Raw genomic sequence first — 17,045 nt, 5'->3', positions numbered from 1 at the left:
AGATTCCACCTTTGATTCCACTCTATTTATTTATTTATTTATTTAATTAAAATTTCCCTCTATTTTCCTTCCAGTTTTTCTAAGAGTTGTTGCACGCGCGTTTCTAAGAAATTGCCTGTCCTATTGTAAATCTTCTTAAACAATTTAGACCATTGATATCATAGAAGGAACCCGTTACAGGTTGGGTCAGTAGCTGGCACAAAATCATGGAACCCATTATAGATAAATGATTTAAATATTTGTTATTTGAATCCATATTATTAATATAAATATAATTTTACAAATAAATGTGAAAATATGTTTCGATTATTTGACATGATTTAAAATTTTAAACCCAAATCACTTTGGGTAAACTATACAAATGGTCTCATAACTATAAGATATTGTTTTGTGAGTCACCCACTATTAAAGATTATAAAATGATCCCCTGACTATAGAGAGTTATTTTGTCGAGCCCGTCGACTATTAAAAGTTACAAAATGATCACTCGATTATTCATTATATTTCAAACTCGTCATATTTTGTAAAAAAAATTAACGGTCGTCTGAGTTGGACGTTAACATGGTAACCGAGATATGATAGTCGTTTGAGATTATAAAATCATATTTTATCATATCTCAATCAGTATGTTAACGTCCAACTAATATTGCCGTTAATTTTTTAACAAAAAAGAACAAGCTTGGAACATAATGAATAATCATGTGATAATTTTGTAACTTTTAATAGTTGAGGGGCTCAACAAAGCAATTGTATATAGTCAAGGATCATTTTGTAACTTTTAATAATTGGGAGACTCAACAAAGTAGTATCCTATAGTCAAGGACCATTTTTGGTTAAGAGACTTATTATTATCCCTTGAGGTCTTGATTTCGAGCACTGCATATGTTAGAGGTATGATTGTTCATTGTTAATAAAATTAGTCCCATATTTACCCTTTAATATAAAAAAAAGGTATAATAAGAGTTTATTACATCACATGTCCAAAATATGACCCTTATTTTAAATTAGTCTTCAAACTTTTAAACATTTCAATTTCATCCCCAACTATAACCTTCATTCTAAATTGGTCTCCAAACGTTTTTATTATTCTAGTTTTATCTCAAACTATACATTAAAAACTAATTACATCCCTTGTTAATAAAATCGTTAGGACAAGTTATACGCTTATATGTTTGAAGAAAACAAAATTTAGGTTAAACTATAGTTGAAATTGATTACATATTTGGAAGAAATTGGCAGATTCAAAAGTTTATGGACCAATTTAGAACAAGGGTCATGGTTTATGGATGGAAATGGAATGTTCAAAAGTTTAAGTACTAATTTAAAATAAGAGTTGTAATTTGAGGATAAAATTAGAATATTTAAAAGTTTAAGGACTAATTTAAAATGAGAGTTATAGTTTGGGGATATATAATGTAATTTACTCATATAATCATATTTAATTCGAATTCGAACAATATGACTTAATTTACAATAAAAATAATATCAGATTTTTAAATAAATATGCTTATCCAAATTTAAATAATTCAAAAATATAGATATCCGATACGTTGTGATTCGTAATGGTAAGTAATGCACTAAGCTTGTTGACGTTGGCAAGAAGACAACCAATCCTACGACATAAATGTCAAAAAAAGGTCCCGACTAATGGTGAAAGATGGTGCTTTCTCAAAATTCACTCAACATGAAGCACAATAATTTGATAGTTTAGAAAGGGTACGACTAATGACTCATCTCCATCATTGTCTATCTTCCTACTTCTAAGTTTGATGGGATCGATTGCTTGTCTTACTCAACTTTATGCATGGAGATGCATAGTTTCGGATATCGGATCAGAAACCCGATGTTTATTCTGGGGTTCGACTCAGCAAATCATCTCGATAGCAGCAGGTAGAATAGATAACTTCCTAGGAAGGAATCCTAAATGTTCCCCATCAGACTGAATGAAAATGCTGCCGCTGCCGCTAATGTCATCTACTTCGATTGTATAAACACTGCAACAAAAGAAAACACTATCAGTTATCAATACCATCTCTTTTACAGTTTTAGGCTAAAAAAACCCATTGACATCAAGCTCCATTAAAACTCAACAGATGACATAACAGTACTGCCTTGAACATAATGGATGGCTGCCCTGCAAAAGTTTGAGGACAAGGTTTTTGGACCATCAATTCCTTCAGTTTCTTCGCTCCTATCATTATTATAGGGAGCACCAAACCTTTATATAGTATTCATGATTTTCAAGGCTCAAATAAGATATAGCATTCAAGATTTTCAAGGCTCTAAAATATTTGAGTGGAAAACCATCCGAGGAAAATGGTGCATTGAAGAGTTTACAAGCAAAACAAATCCACCTTTAAAAAAGAATGTTAGCAACCATCTCATACTTTAAGGTTATGAACAACTCATTCAAAAAAGAAGACACCAATATCAGGAAAGAAAACGGCGAAAGGGAGAGGGAATGCAGAAAGGATACCAAAATAATGCTGCAAGAACCGAAAAGAGATGCTGCTTACTTTCTCGAGGTCACATTTTTCACGGACAAATGTGTCCCATTGTATAGCTTGTGCAGTTTTAGAAGGAAGTCATACCACTTGAAGTCCTGAAGAATGACAACCTGCAAAGTGTAGGGCAAATTTTATACAAACTATCATTGCACCTCAGAATTAACAAATACTAGTAATCACATAGATGAACAGAAAAACTATTTCACCTCAAAACTTCCACTTCGAGGATCAGCATTTGGTGTAATTTTCATGCCACCACCAAAGTACTTTGCATTTCCAACACAGAGGGCTGTCACTTGAGAGCATGTTTGCCACTCACCCTCATTTTCCTGTATGTGAAATTACTTTTATGGTAAAAAATCTAAACACTGTCATGTGAAATTAAGCATGATAAGGTCTACAGCATACCTAATGTATCAGCCCATAGAAGACCTAGAAATGGAATACATTTTCCTCAGGAAAAAAAGAAAGAAATGGAATACATGTCAGATCCGTACAAGTGTATACCTTGATTCTAAGATCCTGGTTGCGGTGGCCCATAAAGGCTTGCAAAGCACCAATAACATAGCACAAGTTTCCAAATTTCTTGTATCTTGAAGCATAATAACCTGCCTTTGCACTCCTGTAAAATTCCACAAAGGACTGCAGTGAGGCTAGTGAAATGAGCTTATGTTTTCAAGGCTTAATTCTAAAAAATGACTGAGTGAACCTTACAGATGGATATCAGCAACATTTATGAAATAATGGGATCCTTCCCCTTCTCTGCTAATGACACCAACGTCAATTTGTGATCTCACCCCTACGATACAGCAGCATCAGGAAATCCTAGGAAAATAAAACCAACTACTGCTTGTATTTACTAGAAATTAACAAGGGAGACATAGATCCAGAAAGGGCATTAAAATACCTTTAGCAATCCGTTCTATGGCTTCACAGGGATCATTTTTCCTGAGAAAAACAGAACAACAAACAGTTGACACAAAGGAATAATATCATAAAATCTTATAACAAATGAATCTACACTGGATAAGCACAAACTAACCAGCCCAATGTTCGGGCAAAATCTGACCCTGTGCCCAAGGGAATGAGCTGCAAGAAAGGGCAAAATTGTTATATGTTCCTCGGAAAAAAATATCAAAAAGATTACTGGTAAGCAAGCAAAGACAAATGAGCAAGAACATATAAATTCACGATTGTCAATCATCAGAGCCTGGCAATGATCCTTACAAAAAGAAAGGGAAAAGAAGAAAAAAGTTAATGGGAATTCTTACTCCAAGAGCTGTTGAATGAACAGCCTTTGTTTTCTGATTAGCAACCGGTTTCCCATCCCAAAAGAATCCATTAACAACCTGCTTATCCCATCCAAAAAAGATTAACCAGTCTATCATCTGCTCTTCTAAACGAAGCATGCAAATAATAGGGAGATATATAGAAGATGCTACAGGATTATTGCGATCTTGGAACCATATTTGATTATATACACTAAAGTGAAATAGAAAAAGAAAAATATGCACCTCATGAAGCGTACCATCACCTCCAACTGCAATGACAGCATCAGCACCCTCCCTTATAGCCTGCAAACATTACCAGTTTTTATAACTTACAAATATATATAGAGTGACTGTTAACTCCCACTCAATCTCATAGTCCCGATTGGGGAAAATAATTGTAAATGAGGCCCTTATTCCTACCTCCCTAGTAATGTCAATCGCATGAGAAGGACCAGAAGTCAAAGATTCACATATCTGCCACACATAAAAAAGATTTTCAGCAAATTTCACCCAAAAAACACAGCTTGAACTCTCATTTGAGTGTTAAAAGACTGTCAAAAAAGGGGGGAAGGATTTAACACCAAGCGAATTAAGCGATGATTAATCGAAAAAAATGAAAAATCAAACTCACGTTACAATCGCTACCGAGGCGAGATTGAAGATAAGGAAGCAGTTTCTTCCACTCTTTACCGGTTCTCCCATTAGCACCTGCTCCAAATCCCTCATTCAAACAAGCATAATAAATTCGGGAAGCAAGACATTTTCTCAGAAAACAAACAAAAAAGTGGGAAAAAGAAGAAAAACCTCGAGGATTGACGACGAAGACTAGATCACGGCGGCGAATGGGAGGAGAGGAGGAGACGCCGCGGAAGACGGAGTTGTCAGAGGAGAGATCAGAAGCCATGGGGTTCTCGGCTCTCAATACGGAAGGCTTAGCAATCGGGAAGTGTACCCCAACAAGGGGCGCCAGTAAGTGATTATAATAGCAAATCATATTGGTTGCAGTTGCAAAAGACTATTTTTAATTGGCCTCTCACGGTTTAAGCATATAAAAGGAATCTTTTTAACACGGGTGTTTCCCCGTTTGGTTCAGGGTTTTGAAAAATTCAAATTAATGCACAACTGCAACTTCTTAAATTGAAAACCTTCAAGTGAATCCAAATCGAAATGAGCAAAGATGACGCGGTAGTTGGATGAAACAGAGCCCACGCTCCTCGGTTTCGTTCATCACTGCAATCGTGCATCGTTCATCACTACTCGAGCTGAGAGAGAGAACAGAGACCACTGAATTCAAATATTTTTTAAGTCTTGGGTTTTATGAAATTCCTCCTCATGATAATTGGTAATTTTATTTCATAGTTATTTACCTAAGTAGCAGTTTTAAAAATTATTTAGGAAATAGGAGTAATATGGTTTTAAAATGTTAAAAATTATTTGAATCTTCTATTTTTTTTATAAAAATATGTCCGATACATGTCGAAGATACATATTTGTATGTATACGAATCAAATGAGGATAGCAACGCACATGTATAGAAAATTATAATCAATCATTCGATGAATATATGTTTAAAATGTTATATTTAAATATTTTAAAAATACATATTTAAACAATGTGTGATTTGAGAATCTCGTGATCGAATTTGTTGATCTTGGTCTGTCAATAACATCTCTTGAATTCATGTCAGTACAATAAGTGATAATAATTATTGATTTCTCATAATTCAATATTTAAATTCATCTTTTACTCTGAATGTCATTATTTAAGTGTCCATGCTTTCTACAAAATAATCATTTAAAACTTTTTTTTTATGTCTACTTGATATTACATTAAAGAATTTTAATGGTGATAAAAATCGAATTTGAATTTTTAATTCTGAAAAATAGAGTGACTTAGCTCTTAAAAGTAAGAGGAATAATGTTTAATTATAGAAAGAGTGCATGGAGTTGGAATATATTATAACCCATGTAATTGTATTATACAAACTTTGATTTATTAATGTTTACGTTATACTCTTGTTCATCAAATTTGTGATAGTCTGGTAAAGGATATTGTTTTAGTCTGTATCTTGATTGATATAAAATCTCGAGATTTAGAATAATCAATCTCCCTTCTTAATATAAAAAAATAATATATATTATAAGATTTGTATTTTATATCAATTTTGTGTTCATAATCAGATTATATCCTAAAATATTAAATTTTAACACTTCATTTCTCCAAAGAAATGCATTAATTCCATGTATATAGTGATTGATAATGAACATATATTCGAGATATCTCACGAGATAGTAAGGGAGGTTGGTGTTGGGCTATTTTCGGAACATTGGGAGATGTTCAGTTCTCCATGTTGAACTCTGAGCGTTGATCGACCATCTCCAGATTGTTTGGGATTATGGTGCGAGACAAGCGACCGTGGAGGAGCTGGATAATAGTGAGGTGTGAAGCTCCTTAATATGCCTACTCCGCTGCATGAGTTGGCGCTTATTCGAATGATCTGCAGGATTCTTCAGCTTCAATGGAAGGTTAAGACTGTTCGTATCCATCGTGACGTTAACAGGATAGCTAATGCCTTGGCTCAACTGGGTGTGAGAAGATGATATTCGCACTGCCTGCGTAGTGCTTCTTTTTTAACCAAAAAAAAAGCCATCCATAGTTTTACATGTCATTTTATCAATTAAACTGATAAGCATATGATCATTAATAATTGTACTCTCCAATGAAAAATAGACATCAACAACAATATATATAAAATAAAGTCTCGGCACTGCTAAATGCGCTAGCAATATATGTCCCACGAAGGTTTGAGTATCCTTTTATTTGTTTAATTATTTTTAGCCTAGTACATTAGATGGTGTGGATGATAAAAAAATATTATTTATTTTAGAAACTTCGAACAGTTATGTTTGCAAGATAAATATATATTGTTAATTGATTACGAAAATTCTAATAATCACTCAAAATTATTTTTAATCGAAGCGGTTGGAGGAAGTTGGGCCATGGATGTCCGGCCCAGTACACACCAAGGCCTAGTCTTGGGAATTGATGGCCGCACCCTTTCACCGATTGTGAAAGGACGATTTCCTAATCCACCCATCACACCTTGTTGGTTGGTCAGGCTTCCTCTCACCGACGCTTTTCTTTATTTGTCATCCCTTCTTTGATAACTTAAATAGTTAAATCAAAATAAAATTAAAAATTCAGAATCATATGGAACTAATTAAAAGTTTGAATTATTTTTATAGCGCAAGTAAAGTTGTTGGTAGTTAAAATATACTTTGATAAACTTGTAAGTAGTTATCTATGATTTTCACAAAATTATCGACAACTATTGATATTTTTTAAAAATAAATTTTTAAAAAATAAAAAATAAAGATTAAATGAATTTTTATAAAAATATTCTAATAAAATGAAATGATGAAATTAAGGAATACACTCAAAAATCACGTAATGCTTATTTATGAAAAAAATATTTTAGTATTCTATTTTTATTTCTTTACAATTTATTATTAAAATATAAAAAATATTAGAACAAAGTCGGTGACAACTAACATGACTTTGTCAAGATTATTCTAGACTGTCGATGAATTTATACAAATCATCGCCATATGTCAATAATTTTATCATAATATCATCTCTAATTTCTTAATTTTTTTCAATATCTATTTTTTCCTAATTTCACCTAAATTAGATATATTCATAGTGTTTTGAGAAATTATAAAAATGTGATAAATCTAAAACACTATAGTAGAACATTCTAGGATACATTGAGATAATATTTTTATTTATGTACATGACTTTAATCTATTTCTACATACTTTTAGTTATTATTATTATTAATTTTTTTTTGGAAATAAACGTACGTTCGATAGATTAGCAGCTAATAGCATCAGAAAGAAACAAGGAGGATATACACTCCGGAGAGTCATAACTATAAAACAAAGACATAGTAATATCTAAACCAAACCGAGTTAGAGTATGCGCAAAAGAACTGGCAGATCTACGAATCCCATGCACCCGAAATCCAACATTCGAACTGAGTAGACTTTTAGCTTCAGCAAGATGAAAGCTGACTGTGAAGAAATCCAGGTGTGGTGAAATCAGTTGACGGACAATGTTCATCGCATCGCTTTCCACATAAACCTTTGCAGAAGAAAATTCGCTGACAAGGCGAAGTCCATACGTAATAGCAAGAGCTTCAGTTGCATCGACATTTATCTTTATTGTGGCAAACATCCGTTGACACCCCAGCAGTAGAAAACATGGATCCCATGAAACCAGAAGCAGCATCATAAGCTAGCAAAGTAGTTTTACTGGAACTCACCACAATCCACCCAGGTGTCAAGCGACCCTCCATACCAAAGGAATTTCGCCGCTGCCATATATATACAATATATGTTTAATATCGTTTATGCAATTAATTTTTTATCATTAATAATAATATTAAATAATAAATCATAATATAAATAAAAGCATAAATGCTTGCAATCTAAAGTTTCCATGGGCCTCGTTGATTCCTGTCGTCTTCCCCTCTTATCAGCTCTGCAATGTCCCACATTTTATTATTGTTTCCTCCTTTCCCTGTTTGTGTTTAAAAAAGAAAAAGAAAATGTGATGAATTGGGCATAGCTTTTCCTTCTTTTTGTACACAATCGAGAAACACAGGACCTGAAATTAAGGTATGCAAGTTAATTAGATATAAATAATTAGAAAAAAAAAGGAAAAATAAATATAAACAAACGTTCTGTAGGACCTTGTTAATCATTATAGTCTTGAACTTTTCATTATTTTAGCATTGTATATATAAGGATTTAAGCGGTTATTGTGAAATAATTAAAATGTTTTAGATAAATATTATAAGTCTAACCGTTAAATATATTACAGAATATCATAGATCGCTCACAGTTTAACATCTAACGCGAAACAAGATCACAAACATGCTGACATTCCTCTCGATCACCTCTCGAAGACGCATACTCATTGTTTTAATACTTTTTGTCGCTATATAATTTTCTTCAAGCAGGCTGAAATTCCTCTTCTTCCAAGAGTTTCAACAGACAAAGACGAATAACGAATTAAAAATAAACAGATCCTGATTACAGATATTAGCGTCCAATCCGTCCTCCCATGCACTGGACATAACTTAACAAATCTTTTAATGACATCAATTAACAAAAACTATTATTATTTTATTAATAATGTTCTTTAATTTTATTGAATAAAAATAAAATATTTAGAATATAAGAAGAATTAAAAAGACAGGAGTAGATTAATTATATTAGTCGGACATATCTCTTAAAATTATCAAAGTGCTCAAATTAACCAATTAAAAATAAGATTTAAGAGTTAGTCTGGAAGCTAGTGTAATGCCATACATAATGTGAGAATGCTGCCATGGAGGCTGAAAATGATGAAAGCTCAAATGAAGGAGGAGGAAACTTAAAGATAAAGAGATGACAGAATGAAAATTTTATTGATCATTGAAGAAAGTACTCTACCTACAATCTAATATAAGTGTGGCTTATATAGCCCAAGTAACCAACAACTATAACAAACTAATAACAACTAATAACAAGCTAATAACAAACCATAACAAACTCTAACATTCACTCTACTTTTCCACCTTTTAATTTTCTTCAAAATAAACTTGCTATTAGAAAGTTGATCAAACAAAGAGTGCAAACTTAATAAGCTGGAATTCAACCGTCTTGCCGTCTCGATGAACAATTTACCGAACATCTTCTTTCTTCAACTTTCCTCGGCTTTTCTTCTTCTTTTCAAGAGTTTTTTTTTTTTCATCTTCACTGTTCTTCCTCTTCACTTATTGGGACTTTCTTTTTGTTGGAAGCAAGGCGGTTAAGCTACGAGCTCCCGAATGCAATCTGAAGCCTCTCTTGGGCAAGAAAACATCCTATTTTGTCTGGTTAAGGAAGGCAAGGCTGTTAAACTCTTAACCCTCCCCAGAGATTTTCTTCTATGGTAACTTAGCTGTTAACCTCAAAGTTCCATGTCAAACTTTGGAGAAGAAGTAACAAGTGATGAACGATTACTCTATGAACACCTTAAAGCTGCTGTACGATTGGAGAACCGAACGGAAAAATGCATAACCAGCAAAACAGTAGATGCACCAACTGAACCACTCAATGGTCACCTTAGAATCAAACCATCAACAATTTGTAGCAGCAAAAATCACAATACGAACCAATAACATGAGTAGTAGTGAACCAAAGCAACCAAATATTAACTAAAACAGCATCTAAGCAAAACGAAAATGGCAACAAACTCCATTGAAAACCATTCTGTTGCCATAGCAGTGAGCGAGACTCTGACCTTGTTCAGTAAACAGAAAAACAGTTTCGATCAATAAGGATTAAAACCGAACCGCAAAACATACCAGCAAAGGTAGACGACCGATGAAACAACAACCATGAGATATTAGATCTGAAATATAACCGAGTAACCCATAACCATCAATTATCAATTTCACTTGGTGTTTCCAGATAACATACGTGCTCTCTGATAACTTGACAGTATCAGCTTTAGGAAGAGGATGAATCAGATAAGAGGTAGAAGCAATAATAGTTGAGTTTACATCAGGCCTGTGAGTAAATTGAACTCCATGTGTCATCTTAAAACAAGAGCACTCTAACAGCAATCTAACAAACAGTATGGAGGCAAAATTATGAACCAAACCAAAACAAGACGAACCAAAGAAGCTTAAGCCAACAACCAAATGCAACCGATCAGATCCAGAAGAAAAGGAGCAAAACACGCAAGAAAACACAACTGATCGATTTTTTTCACTATTTGCTCAAAGGCTAACTGATTGCGAGAGATAAAATGCTTGCAATCAAAAATTAGAAACAGTCGGAACTTGATTTATGAGTCACCTGGTTGAATCGCACATATAGAGTTCTTCGTCAACACACACAACATGGAACAAGGATGAACATCGAGCACAGCAGTAATGAGAGTTCACACCACAAGCAGGACCTTTCAGCGAATGATACCATGTGAGAATGCTGCCATGGAGGCTGAAAATGATGAAAGCTCAAATGAAGGAGGAGGAAACTTAAAGATAAAGAGATGACAGAATGAAAATTTTATTGATCATTGAAGAAAGTACTCTACCTACAATCTAATATAAGTGTGGCTTATATAGCCCAAGTAACCAACAACTATAACAAACTAATAACAACTAATAACAAGCTAATAACAAACCATAACAAACTCTAACACATAAGCATGCAGCTCATGCATGTCCAGGTTCTAGAAGTTAGTCTAGAAGCTAGGTTGTTATGAGTTTGTTAACCAGTTAAGAGGTTTTCTGTATTGCTAAGGCTGTGTATAAAAACATAATTGTATGTTGTGTTGAGCAGAATTCTTGTTAACGAAGCAATGAATTAAAGAACTCTTTCATTGCATCTTGAAACAAGTCATGCAATATTCCAATATGGTATCATTCGCCAAACGGTCCTGATTTTATTTTTTCTTTCGCTGCATGGAGTTCGTTGGCTCTATCGTGACTGCTTCACATCTCTCACTTGATCCCCAAAGCCCCTGCACTTGTGTTGCTGGCACTGAGAGTCCTAGATCATGTTAAAGATGAAGGTGATTGAAAAGATCCAATCTTCGCCACAGGACCAAGGGAAAGTGGTGTTTTCCTTTGAGTTCTTCCCTCCAAAGATTGAGGATGGAGTGGAGAACCTGTTTGAAAGGATGGATCGAATGGTGGCTCATAATCTGTCTTTTTGTGACATCACGTGGGGTACTGGTGGTTCGACGGTGGATCTCACTTTGTACATTGCTAACAAGGTGCAAAACATCATATGTGTTGAAACAATGATGCATCTCACTTGCACCAACATGTCTGTCGAGAAGCTTGACCATGCTCTTGAGATCATCAAGTCCAATGGCATTCAGAACGTTATCGCCCTTCGAGGCGATCCTCCTCATGGCCAGGACAAGTTTGTCCATGTCGAAGGCAGCTTCGCCTGTGCCCTTGATCTGGTTAAACATATTAGAGCTAAATATGGTGACTACTCTGGCATAGCGGTTGCCGGTTATCCAGAGGCTCATCTCGATGCTATAGGTGATAACGGTGTTGCGACACCAGAAGCTTATCAGAATGATCTTGCGTACTTGAAGAGAAAGGTTGATGCAGGAACTGATCTGATTGTTACTCAACTATTTTATGATGAGATTACTGCTGCCTTAGAGCCTATCAAGGACAATGATGAAGCTGTCAAAGCCTATGGGATTCACCTTGGAACAGAAATGTGTCGCAAGATTTTAGCTAATGGGATTAAGACGTTACACCTTTACACGTTAAACATGGAGCAGGATCACATCTTGAAAGCTAATGGTATGGTCAATTGTTAAGAGTTTTTTGAGTAGTTTGTTTACATTTAGAGTTTGCCGGGAGTTCAATTTCTTGCTGTCATTGGAAACAAATTTTGTTCGTACTAGTTTTTTGTGGATGTGTTGCACGCTGTTGCATTGCTGGCTTTTTGGATTGTGCATCATCATGATTTGTTGCTTCTATCTCAAAGTGTCATGGGACTTGAAAGCTTCACATCCAAGTGTCCATGAGAAAAAAAAATATGTCAAGGAACCTTGTATAAAAGGTTAAGAAGAAAGAAATGAAGGTGAATAAAAAGAAATGAATGTGAATAAGAAGAACGAAAGGAAGCATCGGCACTTTCGATTCAAGTGAACGGAAGGAAGCATCGGTACTTTCGATTCAAGTCGAACGAAAGGAAGCATCGACACTTTCGATTCAAGTCGAACGGAAGGAGGCGTCGCACTTTCGATTCAAGTGTTCATCTTTTCATTAAGAATGTTGAGAAAGTAGGGAGAATGTTGAGAGAATGATGCAGCTCACATAAATAAAGAGTGTGTTTGTGTAATGCTATACATAAGCATGCAGCTCATGCATGTCCAGGTTCTAGAAGTTAATCTGGAAGCTAGGTTGTTATGAGTTTGTTAACCAGTTAGGAGGTTTTCTGTATTGTTAAGGATGTGTATAAAAACATAATTGTATGATGTGTTTAGCAGAATTATTGTTAACGAAGCAATGAATTAAAGAACTCTTTCCTTGCATCTTGAAACAAGTCATGCAATATTCCAATATGATATCATTCGCCAAACAGTCCTGACTTTGTTTTTTCTTTCGCTGCATGGAGTTCGTTGGCTCTATCGTGACTGCTTCACATCTCTCACTTGATCCCCAAAGCCCCTACACTTGTATTACTGGCACTGAGAGTCCTAGATCCTGTTAAAGATAAAGGTGATTGAAAATATCCAATCTTCGCCACAGGACCAAGGGAAAGTGGTGTTTTCCTTTGAGTTCTTCCCTCCAAAGACTGAGGATGGAGTGGAGAACCTGTTTGAAAGGATGGATCAAATAGTGGCTCATAATCTGTCTTTTTGTGACATCACGTGGGGTACTGGTGGTTCGACGGTGGATCTCACTTTGTACATTGCTAACAAGGTGCAAAACATCATATCTGTTGAAACAATTATGCATCTCACTTGCACCAACATGTCTGTCGAGAAGCTTGACCATGCTCTTGAGATCATCAAGTCCAATGTCATTCAGAACGTTATCGCCATTCGAGGCGATCCTCCTCATGGCCAGGACAAGTTTGTCCATGTTGAAGGCGGCTTCGCCTGTGCCCTTGATCTGGTTAAACATATTAGAGCTAAATATGGTGACTACTCTGGCATAACGGTTGCCGGTTATCCAGAGGCTCATCTCGATGCTATAGGTGATAACGGTGTTGCGACACCAGAAGCTTATCAGAATGATCTTGCGTACTTGAAGAGAAAGGTTGATGCTGGAGCTGATCTGATTTTTACTCAACTGTTTTATGATGAGATTACTGCTGCCTTAGAGCCTATCAAGGACAATGATGAAGCTGTCAAAGCCTATGGGATTCACCTTGGAACAGAAATGTGTCGCAAGATTTTAGCTAATGGGATTAAGACATTACACCTTTACACGTTAAACATGGAGCAGAATCACATCTTGAAAGCTAATGGTATGGTCAATTGTTAAGAGTTTTTTGAGTAGTTTGTTTACATTTAGAGTTTGCCAGGAGTTCAATTTCTTGCTGTCATTGGAAACAAATTTTGTTCGTACTAGTTTTTTGTGAATGTGTTGCACGCTGTTGCATTGCTGGCTTTTTGGATTGTTCATCATCATGATTTGTTGCTTCTATCTCAAAGTGTCATGGGACTTGAAAGCTTCACAGCCAAGTGTCCATGAGAAAAAAAATATATATGTCAAGGGACCTTGTATAAAAGGTGAAGAAGAAAGAAATGAAGGTGAATAAGAAGAACGAAATGAAGCATCGACACATTCGATTCAAGTGAACGGAAGGAAGCATCGGTACTTTCGATTCAAGTCGAACGAAAGGAAGCATCGGTACTTTCGATTCAATTCGAACGAAAGGAAACATTGGCACTTTCGATTCAAGTCGAACGGAAGGAGGCGTCGCACTTTCGATTCAAGTCCACCCAGGTGTCAAACGACCCTCCATGACAAAGGAATTTCGCCGCTGCCATATATTATACAATATATGTTTAATATCGTTTATGCAATTATTTTTTTTATCATTAATAATCATATTAAATAATAAATCATAATATAAATAAAAGCATAAACGCTTGCAATCTAAAGTTTCCATGGGCCTCGTTGATTCCTGTCGTCTTCCCCTCTTATCAGCTCTGCAATGTCCCACATTTTATTATTGTTTTCCCCCTTTCCCTGTTTGTGTTTAAAAAAAGAAAAAGAAAAAGTGATGAATTGGGCATAGCTTTTCCTTCTTTTTGTCCACAATCGAGAAACATAGGACCTAAAATTAAGCAATGCAAGTTATTTAGATATAAATAGTTAGAAAAAAAGGAAAAATAAATATTAACAAATGTTCTGTAGGACCTTGTATCTATATAATTTTCTTCAAGCAGGTTGAAATTCCTCTTCTTCCAAAAGTTTCAGCAGACAAAGACGCATACTCATTGTTTTAATATGTAATTTGTAAATCGCGGCTTTAAAATCATTGTTTTCCGAGAAATTAATTATTGCTTTCACTGCTTTGGAATTAATTAATGAATGTTAGTAGAGACAGTGGAAGCTGATCTCAGTATTGAAGACTCCACCGACAATAATGTTTAATTAAAGCCTTTTGGCGGTCCATTTAATAATTATTACTTTTTTATTCATTAAAATTAAAGCTGTCTTCACTGTTTTTTTTTCCTTTTACAATCCAATCCTTTTCAAAAATAATCATTGAACTGTAATGGCTGCATCATTAAATAATCTCAACACATTTGCAGAAGTAATTGTTAAGCTACACACTAATATGATATTGTTCATAATTTTATAAAAATAAACATAATTTTGATAAAAACGCTCGAGTATTAATATGAAAAAGAAAATCTTTGGATATTGCATTTTTCAAGATTATTCTTTCAAATGAACAATGTCTCAAAAAAGACGTATAAGTACTTAGCATTTTTTTGTATGGTTCGAAAAGACGTACGAAACACTGGACACCTTTTTCTTTCTCCTCCTCCATTATTGCTTGACATTGACACTTCATACAACTTCATCATCACCAAATCAAATTGTTGCTTGACACCAACAATAACATCACCGTTTTCGTCGCTACATTAGGTTGGGTTATTTTGTGTTCGACCCAAATAATGATATCACTGTTTTCAAGTCCACTAACAATGCAAAACGAAAATCATACATAAAAATTAAAAAAAAATCCATATCATTTATATATATTCCACAAATATATCGAGTAATCATACACAATGTCCTTTTCAAATACTATGAACATCATTCTGATTGAAAAAACAAAATTCCAAGAGTAACACAAGAAAAAATCTTTTCACATGGACATTTTGGCTCACGATTCTTCTTTAAAAGCATAATTATATATTCATATAAATTGAATTAGGCGATGATGGCTAATTAGGCGGACCCACAATTCCACTTCCTCACCCATGTTTCGAGAGATTCTCCATTTTAATATAATATTTTCGAAGACTTACCCTGAAACGCAGCGTTCCTTAATGCCTAATTTCACGCTCAGCCTAACCTACCTCACCCACCAATCACGATTTGTCGATATATATCGCAGACAGTGTCTGTATCACTTGCATCTTAGTACGTAGGATGTAGTATATATAATTTAGTGGATTTCCATAGCCAGCCGAAGGCATAAGCTTCCGTTCTTCCCTAGCTTGTTTTCCACTTTTCCTATCTATAAATACGTAAACAAAACCTTTCTCTGTTTATAATTTAATTCCATTGTTCTGGATTTAACTTTCATGGGGTTTCCAGTTGGTTACACCGAAGTTTTCTTACCAAAACTCTTCTTTCACACGCTTTCCTTTCTGGGTTTCATCCGAAATCTGATTTTCACGCTTTTTAACTTCCTCGGCCTTTCCGACTTCCTTGAAACGGACCCAGTCTGGCTGGAGAACCCGACCCGAACATGGCCGGAGAATCCCCCCGTATCGGCTCTCTTGATCAGGGAAATCCTTCCGGTCATAAAGTTCGAGGAGCTTGTCGTCGTGGGGGATCCACCGGAGAGCTGTGCCGTTTGCTTGTACGAGTTCGAAGGAGGGGAAGAGATCAGGTGGTTGAGGAACTGTAGCCACGTTTTCCATAGGGCGTGTTTGGACCGTTGGATGGACCATGACCAGAAAACGTGTCCGCTTTGTAGAACGCCGTTCGTACCCGATGAGTTGCAAGACGAGTTTAATCAACGGCTCTGGGCGGCTTCTGGGGTTGCTGATTTCTACACCGACTACAGTTCGGTTCCGGGATTTTAGCTTTCTTTCATGGTCCTCTTTTTTACCTGGAATTCTGTTCCTTTTCCTTTTGGTAACGACCTTATGAAAATTGTACATATTGCATGTCAATTTGGTGCAAAACCAATAAAAATGAAGGGGGGAAAAGAACAAAGGTTTCCATCCAGATTCTTACAGTTTGAACGTTACAATTTGATGAACCTGTAATTATCCCCACACTGAAGTTGAATTGTTAATGAAAGAGTTGAAGTTTGTACATTACAACAGGAATTTCCTAAAACGAAATGGAAGTGTATTTTTTTTTTATGAATGCGAATTGAGTTTAAAAACAGTGGGATCATATCATCAAAGCTGATGATGCATTGCAGCGTTTTCATTGAATTCTTTGCTTAATTTCAGTAAAAGCTTTAAAAATATAAACTCTATTAAATAGACT

The 17,045-nt window shown here is 35.2% G+C and overlaps 4 protein-coding genes across 4 annotated transcripts; 3 read left to right on the top strand and 1 right to left on the bottom strand.

Annotated features, from left to right (window-relative positions):
* Positions 1-1,617: 1,617 nt before the first annotated feature.
* LOC120153486 (sphingoid long-chain bases kinase 2, mitochondrial-like) lies at positions 1,618-4,847 on the bottom strand. The gene is made up of 12 exons (XM_039165432.1): positions 4,583-4,847; positions 4,410-4,486; positions 4,199-4,252; positions 4,022-4,081; positions 3,779-3,856; positions 3,550-3,596; positions 3,415-3,455; positions 3,222-3,306; positions 3,015-3,129; positions 2,714-2,836; positions 2,517-2,617; positions 1,618-1,994 (listed from the first exon to the last, which is right to left on the bottom strand). The coding sequence occupies exons 1-12, from the start codon at positions 4,770-4,772 to the stop codon at positions 1,865-1,867; spliced, it is 1,101 nt and encodes a 366-aa protein (XP_039021363.1). The 5' UTR covers positions 4,773-4,847; the 3' UTR covers positions 1,618-1,864.
* Positions 4,848-11,310: 6,463 nt separating this feature from the next.
* On the top strand, positions 11,311-12,221 carry LOC120153489 (methylenetetrahydrofolate reductase 1-like). Its single transcript, XM_039165435.1, has one exon. It carries the CDS (start codon positions 11,375-11,377, stop codon positions 12,158-12,160), a length of 786 nt encoding a protein of 261 aa, XP_039021366.1. The 5' UTR covers positions 11,311-11,374; the 3' UTR covers positions 12,161-12,221.
* Positions 12,222-12,957: 736 nt separating this feature from the next.
* On the top strand, positions 12,958-14,048 carry LOC120153527 (methylenetetrahydrofolate reductase 1-like). The gene is made up of 3 exons (XM_039165464.1): positions 12,958-12,978; positions 13,062-13,826; positions 13,926-14,048. The coding sequence occupies exons 1-3, from the start codon at positions 12,958-12,960 to the stop codon at positions 14,046-14,048; spliced, it is 909 nt and encodes a 302-aa protein (XP_039021395.1).
* A 1,935-nt stretch (positions 14,049-15,983) lies between these two features.
* On the top strand, positions 15,984-16,775 carry LOC120153492 (E3 ubiquitin-protein ligase RHA1B-like). The gene has a single exon (XM_039165436.1). It carries the CDS (start codon positions 16,124-16,126, stop codon positions 16,628-16,630), a length of 507 nt encoding a protein of 168 aa, XP_039021367.1. The 5' UTR covers positions 15,984-16,123; the 3' UTR covers positions 16,631-16,775.
* The last annotated feature ends 270 nt before the right edge of the window (positions 16,776-17,045 follow it).

This window comes from Hibiscus syriacus, unplaced genomic scaffold, assembly GCF_006381635.1.
Source record: "Hibiscus syriacus cultivar Baekdansim isolate YM2019G1 unplaced genomic scaffold, ASM638163v2 tig00111100_pilon, whole genome shotgun sequence".
Taxonomy (NCBI): Eukaryota; Viridiplantae; Streptophyta; class Magnoliopsida; order Malvales; family Malvaceae; genus Hibiscus; species Hibiscus syriacus.
Note: the sequence above shows the minus strand (reverse complement) of the source record. Positions and strands in the feature narration are given on the sequence as shown.